The sequence below is a fragment of the Drosophila kikkawai genome, chromosome 2R (genome assembly GCF_030179895.1).
Source record: "Drosophila kikkawai strain 14028-0561.14 chromosome 2R, DkikHiC1v2, whole genome shotgun sequence".
Lineage (NCBI taxonomy): Eukaryota > Metazoa > Arthropoda > Insecta > Diptera > Drosophilidae > Drosophila > Drosophila kikkawai.
In genome coordinates this window covers 24,408,992-24,424,258 of record NC_091729.1, presented here as the reverse complement: position 1 = coordinate 24,424,258, position 15,267 = coordinate 24,408,992, and the positions used below count along the sequence as shown (strand labels likewise).

The following is a 15,267-nucleotide window of genomic DNA, read 5'->3' as shown; positions in this document are numbered from 1 at the left end:
ATGTGCAGACACCGCCGCTGGCCAAGATTATAGCCAAGTTGGTACGTTGGCAAAAGGGGCTCATTTGCGAAATTGAAATGCCACTGCCACCAGGTTACTACATACCTCTCTATGCGGGTGCGGAATGGTGGTGTTCAGGTGGCCACGGCGTGGGTGTGGGTACGGGCATGGGTCTCGGTCGCGGTCTTGGTCTCTAGCCGGGTTCAAGCACCTCTCTGAGCCATGACTAACCGAATGACTGATAGCTGAGTGCCGGAGCATGGAGCATGGAGCACGGAGCGCTGCCGACTTCTATAATAGAGTGCCCGTGCCCGATTCTGCACTTGACCGATGTCCAGAAAACCCCAGAACCCCAGAACCCTAGAACCCAAAGCGGGCCACATAATTACATGCTATCTCCCGCAGCTCCACCCTCTTTTCCCACTCCAGTCACTGACTTTTCCACACGGAAATAAAATAATGGCATTTGCATTTGTGCGGGGAAAACTAGGCATATAAAGAAACCCAACAGCATGATCAAGAGGTAATAAAAGTATGGTAAAAATGATGAATGTTTCTGAAACCACATTAAATTTAAAAATATATTCATTAAGACCTAACGGAACTGCTTTTTCATAACTTTAAGTTGTAAAAAAACATAATAGCAATTTGTAGCTTAAATTAGCAGAATCTAAGATATTTTGAAGCCATCAAAGCTTATCCTACGCTATAATATTTCCTTACTTTTTATAGCCTTGCAGGGTTTTATAATTTCAGTCAGAAGCTGAAGGAGTAATTTCCGACCCCATAAATCATATATATTCTTGATCAGCATTGACAGGCGAGTCTTTCTAGCTTTGTCGAAAAGAAAAAAAAAAAATTTGAAAATTTTCTTAAAATCTGAAAATTTTATAAGGGGTTACATCGTTAAAATTGTAAAAAATTCACAAAAATTTTAATCTCTTAAAATTGTAAGTTTAGTATGCAGATTTGTTAACCTAGAAAAAACTAGCACAAAAATGCTTTCCGAAATGAATTTAATGCTTTTTTGACTTAGTTATGATATTATATAAAGCTTTAATACATATATCCTAAAATTATAATGTAAATTTTAATACCCCTTTAAGGGTATTATAATTTCAGTAGAATCATTTTTGGCCTACTTATAATATTTCTATAACCTTCTTAATAAAATATTAAAGTAAAATTTTAATATTTTAATTATTAAATGCAATTTTCGAATTAAATTCATTTAATTTTCCCCTGTGCACTCATTTCTCTAGCGAAATGCCGACACTAGAGTGTGTTTGTGTCGCCTACGATCGAGTATGCCATGGACGTGGATGCGGATGTGCTTGTGGATGGAGATGGGGATGTGAGGGCACCAGCCTATATATGTGTGTGCATGTCCAAGGGGTATGTGCTTCTCACGACAGCAGAAGCCTGGAGCTGCAGCTGAAGCTGAAGCTGGAACAAGCCGCCAGTAGCAGACATTGGGGCCAATGCTAGAGCCCAGAACCATGGACAGATGCAATGCCAGATCCAGGGGAGGATCAGGGGGTCGGGCCTCCAACACGAGCTTGATGACTATTATATGTGGGCAGAGGTCGGCGGGGTCGGTGCGCCGTGAACTTCTCATGAAAAGCCTAACCATGGGGAATTTAATAGTGCTTAGCACCAGCAGAGGACACCCGAGAACGAGAACGCGACCAGCCAGACAGATACAGATACAAATTCAGATTGGTAGCGTTCATTTGGCAGTCAATTACGGAGTGGAGATGGAGGTGGAGCCCAGGCCAGAACTCATGCTGGTAGCAACACCTGGCCATATTCATATTATGGCCAAGCACTAGCAGTCGCGGATCAGTCAAAGTCAAAGAAGTGCGGCCAGGAGAAGGGATTTTAAGCCAAAAGGAAGCTGGAAGAGGTGGAAGAGTTATTACTTCTATTTAATTCGAATTTGTATAGGATAAGCTGCTTCCTTAAACCTTATTTTTGCTTGCGATTAAACCTTGAGAATATATGTAACTTGGAACTTGGGTAATCTTCTGTTTACTCTCTAAAGGTCACTGATCAGTGGCCTCTTAATCGCTGATCTCGGTTCAAAGCTATTGCGCAATAGGCAAAAAAAAACCAGAAGGTGAAATGCTAATGATAATGATGCCCCATGGAGCACAAGATCTCTCTCGTTTTTCCCCTCAACAATCATTTATCAGACTCAACATTTACCAAAGATAAAAACAGTACAGAAAGCAGAGGAAAGCAAAGAGTTCCAGCAGCAGCTGTGTTAGGAAACTGGAGGCTTTGGAGCTCAAGTACCTCTCCTGCTCAGTCATACGCTCCTGCCGCTCTGGATAGACAATCTTGTGCTCCTGCAGGTAACGAATAAAAGCAGTCCGCTCCAGCAAGGACATGTTATAAACCTGAGGATTTTGTTTGTCAACAAAATTATAGCCCTCGCCGCCATTCAAAAGAAATGATGGAAGCACCACTCCATAGTACTGATCCGTTTTGACACTCTCATATTTCGGAATCTGGCAGTCGGAGCACAGGGCCTTGATCTCGGTGATGCGCTGACCCATGGGTCGGGTGTAGTTGAACTTAACCCTCAGCCCCGACACCTGGAGGAAGCCACTGTTCTGGTTCTTGCTCCGCAACTGGGCGGAATGCTCCAGGGCCTTCATCAGCTGGAGGCCATTGATACGCGTGTGGAATAAGCCGTTGCTAAAGGGCATTACAGTAATCACATCCGCCTCCGTGATGATCCCAGGGTCAATGGATGCCCTGATGGCTACAGAAAGTAATTGGGAGTAACTGAAAGGTCTCTAATAAGGAGTGCTTAAACTTACCGCCTGCATTGATAATACCTATAGGGGCATCTGTCCACATACTACTATCCTGCAGAGTTTCCTGCACTCGAGCATAGACAAAGCTATCCGCGATGATGTTACCAAAGTTGCACTCCCCGTAGCCGCATCTGTTGCGATCTCCATTTAAGTACACCGAGGTGGTGCCCACCACATGCCGCTCCATGTCATCGATCACCTGGCGATGCTTGCCCAGTAGATCCTGGATTTCCCTCTTGGGCTTAAAGCGGCTGTCCAACAGAATGGGTTCACCCTTGAAGTTCAGCAAGTTGCCAGCTTTGTCGAACTGGAAAATGGGAAAAACTATAAAAAAAAAGAAACCATAACTGGTGGAGCTCCCACTTCCAGCGACATCCTTCCCAGATACTTGGTATAGGCATAGGCCTGCACCACTGGCACCTTTCTGCCATCCGGCTTGACCACTATTGTGGGATAAGGACCTTCGGGTATGTCCTTGCCCGGAGCCCGGCCTGTAAACAGAAAGGTGTGCGACTGACCACCGACTACGACATCCACCTCTGGACACATTTTGGCAATTTCTATATCCTTCTTATAGCCTGAATGGCCCAAAGCAATAATAATGTTAACGCCGAGCTCTGTTAGCTTCCTGGCCGCCTTGCTAAAGGGTTTTAGGGGGGAAGTATTAACATCTTAAAAAATATAAATATATATAATTCCAGTACTTAATGGCTGGAATCTCATTTTGGAAAATAATATTATTGGGCTGCGTGCGTTCCTTGGTCTCCGCATGGATGTAACCCACAATGCCAATGGTGCGGTCCCCCTTTTTGATGATTGTAAAGTTCTTTAGGTTTTTGCTTTCCTCGAGCTTGGGCTCGTTGATCAATTTTAAATTACAACTGACCACGGGAAACTTAATTAGATCTATGAATTCCGCTAGAACCTCGGTTCCGTCGTCAAACTCATGGACTCCTAGGGACTTTAGGGGTTTCCCTTTAGGTATTTTGTTTATTTATGTTACCTTTTTCCCTTACCATGGCATCAGGAGCCAGCATATTCAGCATTTGGGCCACCATCTTACCCTGATAGATGGTATACCAGGGGGTACCATGAAAAGTATCGCCACCATTTAGGTAGAGCACTGGATCTCTTTCCTCTTGTCTATATTTATCCAAACTGAAAGGAAGGTAAGGGTAAGGATCTTTCTATTATCTTGGTAAGTAAACTCACGCCGTGGCCACTCGTCCAAATCCTCCATAGCAGTAACCCTGGCGGTCGTCTTCGGCTTTGCATTTACCTCCCTTGGCGGAAACGGAATCGTATCTGGCATGCATATCGTTGGTGTGCAGCAGGATGAACTTGAAGCCATCTATGTGATCGTGAAGGATCAGAAGCAACAGCAGGACCGCTGTACAAGTCTCCTGGAAAGAAAGTTGAATCATTTTTACTTAAAATATTTTACCCGAAGTCCCTACTGAAGGCTAAACAAAAGAAGACTTGAATGGGAAAAGCCTAAAGTACAGCCTACTTTTGGGATTGAGGAGTTTACTTTGGGAAAAGCCAGAAAATATGCCAAGTTATTGCCTGAAAGTAGTGGAAAACTAAGCATTTTTAGAAACAAAATTTCTAGGAATTTTTAAAAGAATTTAATTATTTAAAACAAATTTTTTATTTCACAACAGTAAACCTTTTTAGTGGTAAAATCCCTGATCAAACCCTAGCTAAACCCTCCCACCAGCAAGGCTGAGAAGAGGATCAGAGCTGTAGATGTAGATGTAGATCCCAACAGCCCACTTGCCCCCAAGAAAACAATGCGATCTTCTACGCCCAGGTTAACATTATCACGTCGGTTGAGATAAAAGGACATTGCCTCCATGTCGTTCCTCTCAAGTTTTTCTGGCACATAGTTAGTGTCGTTTAACTTGTAACCATCTCCGCCTTCCAGCAGATAGTCTGTCACTATCACATTGTAAGCTTTTTCATCTTCCAAATCGCTGTACTTGGGCACCATGCAGAAGGCACATAGCACCTTGACAGACACTACCCGGTGACCCTCGGGCTGTTTGACATCGAAAACCACATGTATGCCGGACATCTGAAGGAAGCCCCAGCCCAAGCCGTTGGACATTAAGTGAGCTGCATGCTCGAGAGCCCTTCGGATAGAGCTGCCCTTCAAATTGACCACAAAGAGTTCATTTCCCCAAGGCAGCACGGAGAGGACATCAAATCCGGTGATGGCGCCATCGGAGAGCTTCTGAATGGATCTGCGAATGCCTGGAATAAAGATTAATTATATTATTTAAAATAATAAATATTGTATTTTAATTACCTCCAGAATTCATTAGAGAGATGGCAGCATCCGTCCAGAAATCACCACCCTGATCCTCCATCATCCGGCTAAAGACCATGGAATCGGCCACCAAGTTTCCCATATTGCACTCCTTGGCCCAGCAGACCTTCCGCCTGCCCTCCAAGTGAACCTTTGTGTGTCCCACTATAGACTCTTCCAGGAGCGTCACATTCGGTCGGTACACCGCTAACAGATCAAGGACCTCCTGATTCTGAGGCACTGCAGCATTCAGCAGGATGGGAGCTCCATTAAATGTGATCAAATCGCCGGCATCATCAAATTGGACATGAAGTCGTCCCAGGTATTTGGTGAAGGCATAGGCCTGCACCACAGGCACCTTTTTGCCACTCTTCTGCGTAATCACCGTGGGATAGGGACCAATGATGGGCTCTGCATCCGGTTGGTCACCACTATAGAGGAAGGTGTGCGAATGGCCACCGACGACAATGTCCACTTCGGGACATTTCAAGGCTATCTCCTGGTCCTTTCCATAGCCAGAGTGGCCCAATGCGATGATAATCTTGATGCCTTGAGCCCTAAGTAACTTGGCTTCGGCACTGGAAAATATAAGTAAGAGGTAATTCTTTTTTGTATATAGCAAACCCACTTGATGGACCCCACTTCTTCATAGAACTCTACGTCATTTTTGCGAACAATTTTCTTAGTTTTCGGCGTTAGGTAACCTATGACACCTATCCTTGTGCCCTTGGTTGTCAGGATGGTAGAGTGAGCAAAGCGTTTAGTGGCCTTAATTTCGGGAACCTCGGTCAAGTCCAGGTTGCAAGCCAGAACTGGAAAGTTGGCCGCGTTGAGGAAGGGTATCAGGCCCTCGACGCGTTTATCGAACTCATGGTTGCCGAGGGACTGTAATTGGGGATCTGGTTAGGATATATCCTTTCGAGTTTAAGTGAATTTCCTACCATGGCATCGGGCTGAAGTTTGTTGAGAAAGGCACTGACTATCTTGTCCTTGAAGATGGTGAAATAGGTTGTGCCCCTGTAGGTGTCACCTGCATTGAGATAGAACACGGGAAGACCTCCCTCTTCGGCCATCCTGCGGTATTTGCCAATTCTGAAAGGTAAGGAAAACTTATTTGATTAAAAGCTCAGATGCTCAAACAAGGCACCAGGGAGGCACCACCCCCAGTTGAGGCTTTGGGTGACTCTCGGGTGACTTCAATTTGTAGTTATTCCCCCAACACACTCATGTGCCAAGCGGGCGAATCCTCCGTAACACATGTTCCTCTCTGCATCTTCCTTGGAGCAGCGCTCACTGTTTACATTTGTCTGCTCGAACCTCGCATGCTGATCGTTGTCATGTAGGATGATGAATTCGGTGGACTGGCTGCCAATGGGTTTGGCCAGGTGACCCAGAAGAAGTACGAAGAGAATGAACCAGGGATAATGCATCCTTAGTTTAAAAAAGATTGACAATTCACGCATAACTTGAAATAAAGATATTTTCTTATAGAATTTTAATATTAAGTTTACTATAAAAGTTTTTTGATTTTTTATATTATAATATTTGATTGAAATTACAGGAGCTCCTTAGCACAAATTCAAAAGTAGTAAATCAACCCCTTAAGTCAATAACTACAGCTACATACATTTTAAAAATAACTCTTGTTTTAATTGACATTTGTAATCATTAAATTCCATAAAATATAAAATAAAAACTTGAGCTTCTTAATAAGTAATTCCCTAGCTAAGCACTCGCATTAGGAGGGAAGAGCTGAGGAGCAGGGATGCGGAGCCCATCAGTCCACTGGCCAAAGATCCTACAAAGACAATGCGACCCTCTATGCCCGGATTCACAAAGTTCCGCTGCTCCAGGTAGAAGGATACCGCCTCCTTGTCGTTTCTCTGCAGGCGCTGTGGCGTGTGTACCCCATCCCTGATCTTGTGACCATCACCATCGTCCAGCAGGAACTCTCCCACAATCACATTGTAGAAGGCAGTATCATTCAAGGGGCTATAGGTGGGTACCTGACACGAGGCACAGCGCACCTGGACGGAGACGACACGGTGACCCTTGGGCTTGGCGACATTGAACACTACTTGGAGACCGGAAACCTGCAGGAAGCCACCGTCTGAGTCCGTGCCCATCAGAGAAGCTCCATGCTCGAGAGCCCGTCGGATAGAGCTACCCGTCATGGTGGCCATAAAAAGATCATTGCCCCAAGGCAGCACGGAGAGGAGATCGCTGTCGGTGACGGAGCCATCGGAACGCTTTTCAATGGAGCTGCGAATGCCTGGATTTACAAAAAATGGTTTTAATTAAAAATAAATAAATATGTAATTTCAGAGACTCTTGCTTACCTCCGCCTTGTATAAGGGAAATGGCAGCATCCGTCCAGAAATCACCACCCTGATCCTCCATCATTCGGCTGAAGACAAAGGCGTCGGCCACCAGATTACCCAGATTGCACTCCTTGGCCCGGCACACCTCCTTCCTGCCCTCCAAATGAACCTTTGTGTGTCCCACCACCGACTTCTCCAGCCGGGTTACATTCGGTCTGTACAGCTCCAACAGCTCAAGGAGATCAGGTTCTTGAGCCACCGAAGCATTCAGCAGAATGGGAGCACCATCAAACTCGATTAGGTTGCCAGCTTCATCGAACTGGACATGAAGACGTCCCAGATATTTGGTGTAGGCATAGGCCTGCACCACAGGCACCTCCTTGCCACTCTTTTGCTTAACCATCGTGGGATAGGGACCGTCGATGTGCTCCGCATCTGGCTGGGCTCCGTTGTAGAGGAAGGTGTTTGTGTGGCCACCGATGACGATGTCCACTTCAGGGCATTTCTGGGCAATCTCCTGGTCCTTTAGATAGCCAGAGTGACCCAAAGCGATGATGATCTTGATGCCTTGAGCTTTAAGTAACTTGGCCTCGGCACTGGAAAATTAACAATCAATAGCTTCACCATCTTTTGAGGATCATTAACTCACTTGATGGACTCCACTTCCTCTTTAAACTCCACATCCATGTTGAGTGTAAGCTTCTTGGTGTCTGGGGTTAGGTAGCCAATAACACCTATCTTGGTGCCATTGGTCTCTAGAATGGTTGAGTGCGCCAGATGCTTGGTGGCCTTCAGTTGGGGAACCTTTGACAGGTCCAGGTTACAGGCCAAAACCGGAAAGTTGACTTCGTTGAGGAAGGGTATCAGACCCTCGACTCGCTCATCGAACTCGTGGTTGCCCAGGGACTGGAATTAGGGAGGGGATCTTGTCTAGTTACTTCTTTGATCTTAAAGGTTAAAACTTACTATGGCATCGGGCTGAAGTTTGTTGAGGAAGGCACTGGCTATCTTGTCCTTAAAGATGGTGAACCAGGCTGTGCCCGTGTAGGTGTCACCTGCGTTGAGATAGAACACGGGGAGACCTCCCTCCTGGGCTGCCTTGCGGAATTTACGGACTCTGAAAGGGAAGGGTTATTCAATGGCTCTTCAATGTTCCCCGTAGCTTTGATCGTCTCTCGCATACTCTATAATATTAGTTCTTTCCCCAAACTCACTCGTAAGCCACTCGGGCGAAACCTCCATAGCACTTGTCCGTGTGTGCATCCTCCGGGGAGCAGGCGCCACTGTTGACACTCGTCTGCTCGAACCTAGCATGCATGTCATTATTATGAAGGATGATGAACTCGGTGGCCACCTTGGCTTCCCTGGCAATGGGATTAGATAATCCCTGGTGGCCCAGAAGGATGACAAACAGCAGGGAGAACCAGTGCGACCGCATCTTTAGCCTAGAGAGGAATGACAATTCAATTCAAAACTCACAATAAATTCTGATAATTGTGGCGCTTTAATCTTTATAGCTCTCTAATAGCTTTAATGACTTTACAGGGCTGAGGTTTACTGTTTTGTTTCACTTCCAACCACAGTGGGTACCCACTGTCTGAACAAACAGTAGATATAACAATCATTCAAGTGGCGAAGAGAACTTCATGTTCCGACTATTTGCAAATGGGCTTTTCTAAGTGAACAGGTATATTTTTAACCGTCCGCAAACGATAAACATATCTTGTTTACTTTCCCCTCTGAAAAATGGGATATATCCAAAGCGTCACAACAGAATCCAAGCAGGGTCGAGTGCGAAAAATAACAATACAATTAACTCGAGCAAATGAGTCGCTTCGCGTAATTAATTTGCTTATAAAGCAAAAATATATCATTTGATTCGAGTACAAAAAACCCCCCTACAGTGGGCAGCATAATACTATGCACAGATATTAAATATATTCACGAGTTATTATTTACAGAATCCTTCGAAAAAATACACCTTTAGTTCCAACCAAAATAAACCAGAGAGTGCCATAAATTCCGTGAAAGCAAACAGACCCGAAAAACTTGCCAGCCAAAACAAATAAAAGCGAAAAACATAATTCATAAGCGTATATTTACACAAAAACTGATTATTTGGCAAAAGTGCATTGACCAGAACGAATATGATTTAATTAAACAAAAAAGAGGGTACAACCAAAGGTGTAACTCTTGCTTATCAGAACTTTCTTCAGCAAAGGTTATTAATAAAATTTGCAAAATACTTAATATAATTATACATTTTTGCAATTAAAATATTGCATTTAATGACTGAGAATATTCAGAAAAAGTGACTAATGTATTTATACATTTTTTTTTTCAATTAATAAAACAGAATATTGATTTATCGCACATCTATTAAAACTTGATATGATCGATTTACATATCAAATTTTCGTTCAAATATTGATACAGTATAGATATGTATTTATAATTTTCTGTTAGCCCTACTAAGCACTTTTCAATTTGTCTTTTTTTTTTGCTTTTTTCATAACTTGAACTGTAAGGTAAAAAAAAAACGAAAAATATCTAGAGCTTCAGATGTTTTTTTAGAATTTAAATTTAAACTTCACTTGGACTTAAGCTGGGTAAATATTTATATAATTATAACGACACCTTTGCACATATGTATGTATAACAAAGGAGTTTTACATTTTAAAACAGCTTGCCTTAATTGAATTTCATTAAAGCAAACTAATAAAGCTTATTTAACTGCTGTAAATGAAACTGAAACTATATAGACTTGACGTTCATTCCAACAACTGGCTTGGATTTCAAAGGAAATATATACATAAGTAAATAAGTATATAATTATATCAAGTATAATTTAATCGCCCGGCACTTTGTTCACTTTTTGGGTGGAAATCACATAATATACTTAATCCCCGGCCCAGTTTCCATTCAATAATAAACGATGCCACCCGAGGCTACACAATTGAAGTTTACTTATTTAATTTTCTTCATTTTTTATATTTTTTGATCAGAATTTGTCGCACGGTCTTGGCCCTTAATTGGCCGTTATTTTTGCTACCAACTTGCGATAAATGTGAAGGCAAAAGCACGTTCGGTTCGCTCGTGTTTTTCGCACTGCAAAAATATTCACAACAACCTTTGCCACCGATGTCTATAATCGCACTGACTGCTCTGCTATTCGCGGTCTGACACGCCGCTCTCTGCAGCAACTGCTCTGCTGCTGCAGCTTTTTGTTGTGATTCTTCTAATTATTATTTATTATTATTTTTTATTATTTACTTGGCTCTTGCACATGTTGTTTGGGGGGACTGCACCTTTGGATCAAATCAACCGGCAAAACAGCTTCGCCCTCTCACAGGTGAGCAGCAGATACAGATACAAATACAGATACAGATGCATAACACTGAGATTGAGATACTCTCTGGAGATTCCTTTGCTTTACGTGGCGTTACGTAGCGGAGGGCTTTACGTGGCGAGCGAGAGTGGAAGCTGCCAATTCATGTCTTATCAATCGTAAATCGTAAATCATGTGCAAAAATAACATCGGACAAACTATAATCTTATGAGATTTGGGTTTATGATGATCTTATTTCATAAGAAAAACATTATAAGAAAGAGTACATTTATAGGCAACAAGCAGGGAATCTAACTTAGGAAGCCCAAGTTTTTATACCCTTGAAGTTTGCAATCATAACTAAGCCAAAAATACTTTAAATTCAGTTTGGAAAACTTTTCTGTGCTAGTTATTATTAGATGTTGATGCTGGTCAATATTTATGAACTAAAACATTCTAATTTTTCCAACCCACTTATGATTTCTCTCAGTGCATTAATAGCAGATCAAAGCCCAGACAATTCTGCCATTTCATTTACTCTCAAATGCTCTCAAATTAAAATGTAAAATATCCGTGGCAAAAAGTTAATTATAAATGAACACTTGCACTGGAAGGGAGATCTAGAGCGATCCAAATATAGTTATAGTTGAAATGCAAGCATTAATACCCTGAATACTCTGAAAAAGGGTATATTTCCTATACTTCAGGTATATATATTTTAAAATAATAAATATGTATATATGTATAGGCTAGGCAAATACATTAATATGTAGACAAGACAATATATATAAATGTTTCAAAAAATAGTGACATATTATGAGCAAATATTTTACATGATTAATGACTCTTTTGGTTTCGAAATGTATACACTGAATAGCCTAGCCCATAGCAACAAATAATAAACATCTGCCACATAGTTCTGAGAATATTTATATTTTTTAAATAATGGAAATTCATTTAAAAATAATAAAAAAAATTAATAGCAACAAGTAAAAAACATCTGCCACATAGTTCTGAAAATATTTTTTAAATAATGAAAATTCATTTAAAAATAATAAAAAAAAACTTCTGAAGATATTTCTGACATGAAACTTCTATAAAAATAATAAACAACAAGTTCAATGTGTACCTTCGTTGAACCGAATTTTGTATACCCTTCGAAATCGATCATATTTCATCCAAAATGCATTAATTTCAATTAGAAAAGCTTTTCCAATCTATTAAATATTATTATTATTAAGGATAAATTTCCTATTTAAAAAACTTCACCCAAAAATAACATAACTATAAAATTTTCCACAACATTTATTAGCTATTTTCGTGCGATGGTTAACCCAATAAAAATGTGTGACCTGAGGGGAACCAAAGAGCAACCCAGACCTCTTCAGACGACACAAATTTGAACTAATTGCAAGAAGGGTATGTAAAGGTCCGGATGCCAGGACCTCAGAGGTATACTATATTACGCCAAGAGACTTTCTCTAGAAGAATCTGGTCAGCAGGGAAGAGAGCAGGAGCAGGGCTACAGAAGCCACAATTCCCGACGCAGATCCTGTGTCGGCCTTCTCGTGGATCACAATTCGATTCTCGATCTCCGGGTAGACAAAGTGACGCTGCTTCAGGTAGTCCATGGTGGCATTCAGCTCGTTCCTAGGCAACCGCAGGCTGTAAGGATCCACCTCCTCCTCCGTTAGGTCGAAGCCATCGCCGCCCTCCAGCAGGAACTGCGGCAAGATCACCAAGTAGAGCTGGGTCTCGTTTACATTTTGGTAAGCAGGAACAGAGCAGTTGGAGCACAAAGCCTGGGCGGAGACCACCCGCTTGCCCGCCTCGTTGTTGTAGTTGTACTCCACCCGCAGACCGGACATCTGTAGGAAGCCACCGTTTGAGTCTAACAACCTAACGCTAGCAGAGTGCTCCAGGGCGGCTAGAAGTTTCTTTCCTGAAACCCTCACAATGTACAAATTGTTCTCGAAGGGCAGAACAGTGAGGAGAGTGGCTCCGTTAATGGCTCCATCGTTTTCCTTCTCCACAGAGGCCCGAATAGCTGAAGGAGATTACATTAGGGTAGTTAACCAGTTATTATTTTTTCTTTCGAACAGCTCACCGCCTCCCTGAATCAAGGCAATGGATGCATCTGTCCAGTAATCGCCACCCTGGTCCTCAACCACTCGAGTGTAGATCATGGCATCCGTGATCATATTGCCCAGGTTGCACTCCCTCATGCGGCAAATGTTGCCACCCTCGAGGAACACCTTGGTGTAGCCCAGAATCGTGTTCTCCAGCTCCTCTAGTCCGGGACGGTATTCAGCCAGCAAGTCCAGCAGATCCTGTTCCTGTGCCACCGAGGCATTCAGCAGGATGGGAGCACCATCAAATTCAATGAGATTGCCCTCGGCATCAAACTGAAATGGATATAAATGTAAAAAGGATTACAGGGAAGCCCAGCATAATATTTTTTTATGGTTACCTGAACATGAATCTTCCCCAGATACTTGGTGTACGCATAGGCCTGCACCACTGGCACCTTCTTGCCGCTCTCCTGCACCACTGTGGTGGGATAGGGACCCCTTACTGCCTCCGGATCGGAGTCTGTGACATCGGCCACCGGCTGATTGGCATCCAGGAAAGTGTGAGAATGACCACCAATGACAATGTCCACCTCCGGACAGTTCTTGGCAATCTCCTGATCCTTTTGATAGCCAGAGTGACCCAAAGCAATGATGATGTTGATGCCCTGGGCCTTGAGCTTGGCAGCCTCAGCACTGAGTTAAAGAAATATAATCCTTAAGAACCTAGTCAGGTTTATAGCTGGTAAGCTATACTCACTTGATGGACACTATCTCCTCCTCATACTCCACTTTGTTCCGGAAGGCCAGGGTCTTGGTGTCCGGGGTGAGGTAGCCAATGACTCCGATCTTCACTCCATTAGTCTCCAAGACTGTGGAGTTGGCCAACTGCTTGGCGGCTGCCATTTCGGGTACTTCGGTTAGGTTCAGATTGCAGGCCAAGACGGGGAAATCCACGGCATTAAGGAAGGGCACCAGACCCTCCACATTCTGGTCGAACTCATGGTTGCCCAGGGACTACAAGGGTGTGTAAAATTAATCAAAGAACTTAAAACTTGTAATAGCTTTTGGTTTCACTTACAATGGCATCAGGGGAAAGCTTGTTCAAGAAGGCACTGGCTATCTTATCCTTGTAGACGGTAAACCAAGCGGTGCCTGTATAAGTGTCACCTGCATTCAGGTAAAACACTGGAGTGCCACCCTCCTGCGCCTCCTTGCGGTACTTGCGAACTCTGGAAGAAAATTCAAATTAATAAGACAAAGCCACAAAGTGACTTTTAATAACCCCAAACTCACTCGTAAGCCACTCGGGCAAATCCTCCATAGCACTGATCCGTGTTGGCATCCTCCTCGGAGCAGGTGCCACTGTTGACGTTCGTCTGCTCAAACCTGGCATGCATATCATTATTGTGCAGGATAATGAACTCGGTGGCCACGTCCGCCCGGGGAACTATGGGATTTGTACGGACTGCAGGTATAATCAGTGCCCAGAGGCAGCATGTGGCGATAACAATACTCCGGGCAGTCATCATTTTTCGATCTGAAATGATAGGTAATAATACCCATAATATATTATAGCAGATAAGTTATCGGATCGGAAGAGATGAGATGTGGGTAGATAATTAAACACTGATTTGTTCCATAGAAAGGTTTTTTATGTTCTTAGCATATGGAATTAATTGCGAAAATTTAGATACATTTATGAAATTACAGGTAATTTAGAATTTGCTATCACTTTTAATATAAGAAAAAACACTTTTAATATTAAATCACAAATCTAGAAATTCCTCAAAAGATTACCAACTCAGAAATAGTTAAAGATTACACTTTAATAACTCGATCTTTATCTTCTACTACTATATTTGTCAGCTGTAAAACCGTCGTAATAAATCTGGATTTTCCCTCCCCAAACCACCTGAAGGTCCTTTGCGACACCTTGCCTTATCGTCCACTACCGACAAGAGGCCAGTACCAAGTAGGTATGGTATTTATCAATCACGAGCGGGTACAGAAATCGCAATTCAAGTCATTTGCTAGTTTATTGAAGCCTTAAATCTAATCGCCGCTTATCACTTTTGCGTGTGCAAAACACACACAAATCCCCAGCCCATTCAGATCGAGTAATATGTATTTCTTTCAGCCACAAAACCACTCCACTCCGTTGGCCGCTTAACTGGTTTCCAATTAAAACTCGGAAACGAGCTCCGGAGTTGAGCTCACTCAGATGATGGCATTGGCTTTCAAAGCTTTTCGCGGCTTGAAAGTTGCACGAAAATAAATATATAAACTCTGATACTCTTGAAAGCGAAACCGAAAAAAATCCGAGACACGATCACTGGGTTACTTACATGCACTCGTCGCACGGTCCGCGGGCCAACTGACCGACCCACTGAAATGGCTGAGAGCTCGCTAAC

General features: G+C 42.9%; 4 protein-coding genes across 6 annotated transcripts; all 4 read right to left on the bottom strand.

Moving 5' to 3' along the window:
- Positions 1-2,168: 2,168 nt before the first annotated feature.
- LOC108072892 (protein 5NUC) lies at positions 2,169-4,298 on the bottom strand. The gene is made up of 6 exons (XM_017164215.3): positions 4,038-4,298; positions 3,842-3,983; positions 3,530-3,786; positions 3,189-3,465; positions 2,829-3,132; positions 2,169-2,770 (listed from the first exon to the last, which is right to left on the bottom strand). The coding sequence occupies exons 1-6, from the start codon at positions 4,247-4,249 to the stop codon at positions 2,205-2,207; spliced, it is 1,758 nt and encodes a 585-aa protein (XP_017019704.1). The 5' UTR covers positions 4,250-4,298; the 3' UTR covers positions 2,169-2,204.
- A 192-nt stretch (positions 4,299-4,490) lies between these two features.
- Positions 4,491-6,599, bottom strand: LOC108073050 (protein 5NUC-like). The gene is made up of 5 exons (XM_017164515.3): positions 6,361-6,599; positions 6,078-6,228; positions 5,765-6,021; positions 5,137-5,714; positions 4,491-5,081 (listed from the first exon to the last, which is right to left on the bottom strand). Exons 1-5 carry the CDS (start codon positions 6,597-6,599, stop codon positions 4,525-4,527), a joined length of 1,782 nt encoding a protein of 593 aa, XP_017020004.1. The 3' UTR covers positions 4,491-4,524.
- Positions 6,600-6,760: 161 nt separating this feature from the next.
- Positions 6,761-10,647, bottom strand: LOC108073051 (protein 5NUC-like). 2 transcript variants are annotated; one of them, XM_017164517.3, is made up of 6 exons: positions 10,587-10,647; positions 8,672-8,902; positions 8,424-8,574; positions 8,107-8,363; positions 7,476-8,053; positions 6,761-7,408 (listed from the first exon to the last, which is right to left on the bottom strand). In XM_017164517.3, exons 2-6 carry the CDS (start codon positions 8,893-8,895, stop codon positions 6,858-6,860), a joined length of 1,761 nt encoding a protein of 586 aa, XP_017020006.1. In that variant the 5' UTR covers positions 8,896-8,902; positions 10,587-10,647; the 3' UTR covers positions 6,761-6,857. The 2 variants fall into 2 exon arrangements, with proteins under 2 accessions (XP_017020006.1, XP_017020005.1); XM_017164516.3 differs by having other exon boundaries at positions 10,513-10,635.
- Positions 10,648-12,073: 1,426 nt separating this feature from the next.
- Positions 12,074-15,261, bottom strand: veil. 2 transcript variants are annotated; one of them, XM_017164522.3, is made up of 7 exons: positions 15,202-15,261; positions 14,150-14,393; positions 13,935-14,085; positions 13,614-13,870; positions 13,255-13,549; positions 12,892-13,189; positions 12,074-12,831 (listed from the first exon to the last, which is right to left on the bottom strand). In XM_017164522.3, the coding sequence occupies exons 2-7, from the start codon at positions 14,383-14,385 to the stop codon at positions 12,266-12,268; spliced, it is 1,803 nt and encodes a 600-aa protein (XP_017020011.1). In that variant the 5' UTR covers positions 14,386-14,393; positions 15,202-15,261; the 3' UTR covers positions 12,074-12,265. The 2 variants fall into 2 exon arrangements, with proteins under 2 accessions (XP_017020011.1, XP_017020012.1); XM_017164523.3 differs by lacking the exon at positions 15,202-15,261 and adding an exon at positions 14,769-14,791.
- Between the last annotated feature and the right edge of the window lie 6 nt (positions 15,262-15,267).

What these genes read in the sequence shown, in the direction of transcription:
- LOC108073051 (XM_017164517.3), bottom strand. Translation starts at nt 8,895, where the DNA reads ATGCGGTCGCACTGGTTCTCCCTGCTGTTTGTCATCCTTCTGGGCCAC. An exon ending in AACTTCAGCCCGATGCCATA is followed by an intron (nt 8,364 to 8,423) that starts GTAAGTTTTAAC and finishes CCCTAATTCCAG; the next exon opens with TCCCTGGGCAACCACGAGTT. An exon ending in TTCCCTTATACAAGGCGGAG is followed by an intron (nt 7,409 to 7,475) that starts GTAAGCAAGAGT and finishes TTGTAAATCCAG; the next exon opens with GCATTCGCAGCTCCATTGAA.
- LOC108073050 (XM_017164515.3), bottom strand. Translation starts at nt 6,599, where the DNA reads ATGCGTGAATTGTCAATCTTTTTTAAACTAAGGATGCATTATCCCTGG. An exon ending in AACTTCAGCCCGATGCCATG is followed by an intron (nt 6,022 to 6,077) that starts GTAGGAAATTCA and finishes CCCCAATTACAG; the next exon opens with TCCCTCGGCAACCATGAGTT. An exon ending in GAAGAAGTGGGGTCCATCAA is followed by an intron (nt 5,715 to 5,764) that starts GTGGGTTTGCTA and finishes TATATTTTCCAG; the next exon opens with TGCCGAAGCCAAGTTACTTA.
- veil (XM_017164522.3), bottom strand. Translation starts at nt 14,385, where the DNA reads ATGATGACTGCCCGGAGTATTGTTATCGCCACATGCTGCCTCTGGGCA. An exon ending in AGCTTTCCCCTGATGCCATT is followed by an intron (nt 13,871 to 13,934) that starts GTAAGTGAAACC and finishes ACACCCTTGTAG; the next exon opens with TCCCTGGGCAACCATGAGTT. An exon ending in TGGGGAAGATTCATGTTCAG is followed by an intron (nt 13,190 to 13,254) that starts GTAACCATAAAA and finishes TATCCATTTCAG; the next exon opens with TTTGATGCCGAGGGCAATCT.
- LOC108072892 (XM_017164215.3), bottom strand. Translation starts at nt 4,249, where the DNA reads ATGATTCAACTTTCTTTCCAGGAGACTTGTACAGCGGTCCTGCTGTTG. An exon ending in TTTGGACGAGTGGCCACGGC is followed by an intron (nt 3,984 to 4,037) that starts GTGAGTTTACTT and finishes CCTTCCTTTCAG; the next exon opens with TTTGGATAAATATAGACAAG. An exon ending in AATGAGATTCCAGCCATTAA is followed by an intron (nt 3,466 to 3,529) that starts GTACTGGAATTA and finishes AAAACCCTTTAG; the next exon opens with CAAGGCGGCCAGGAAGCTAA.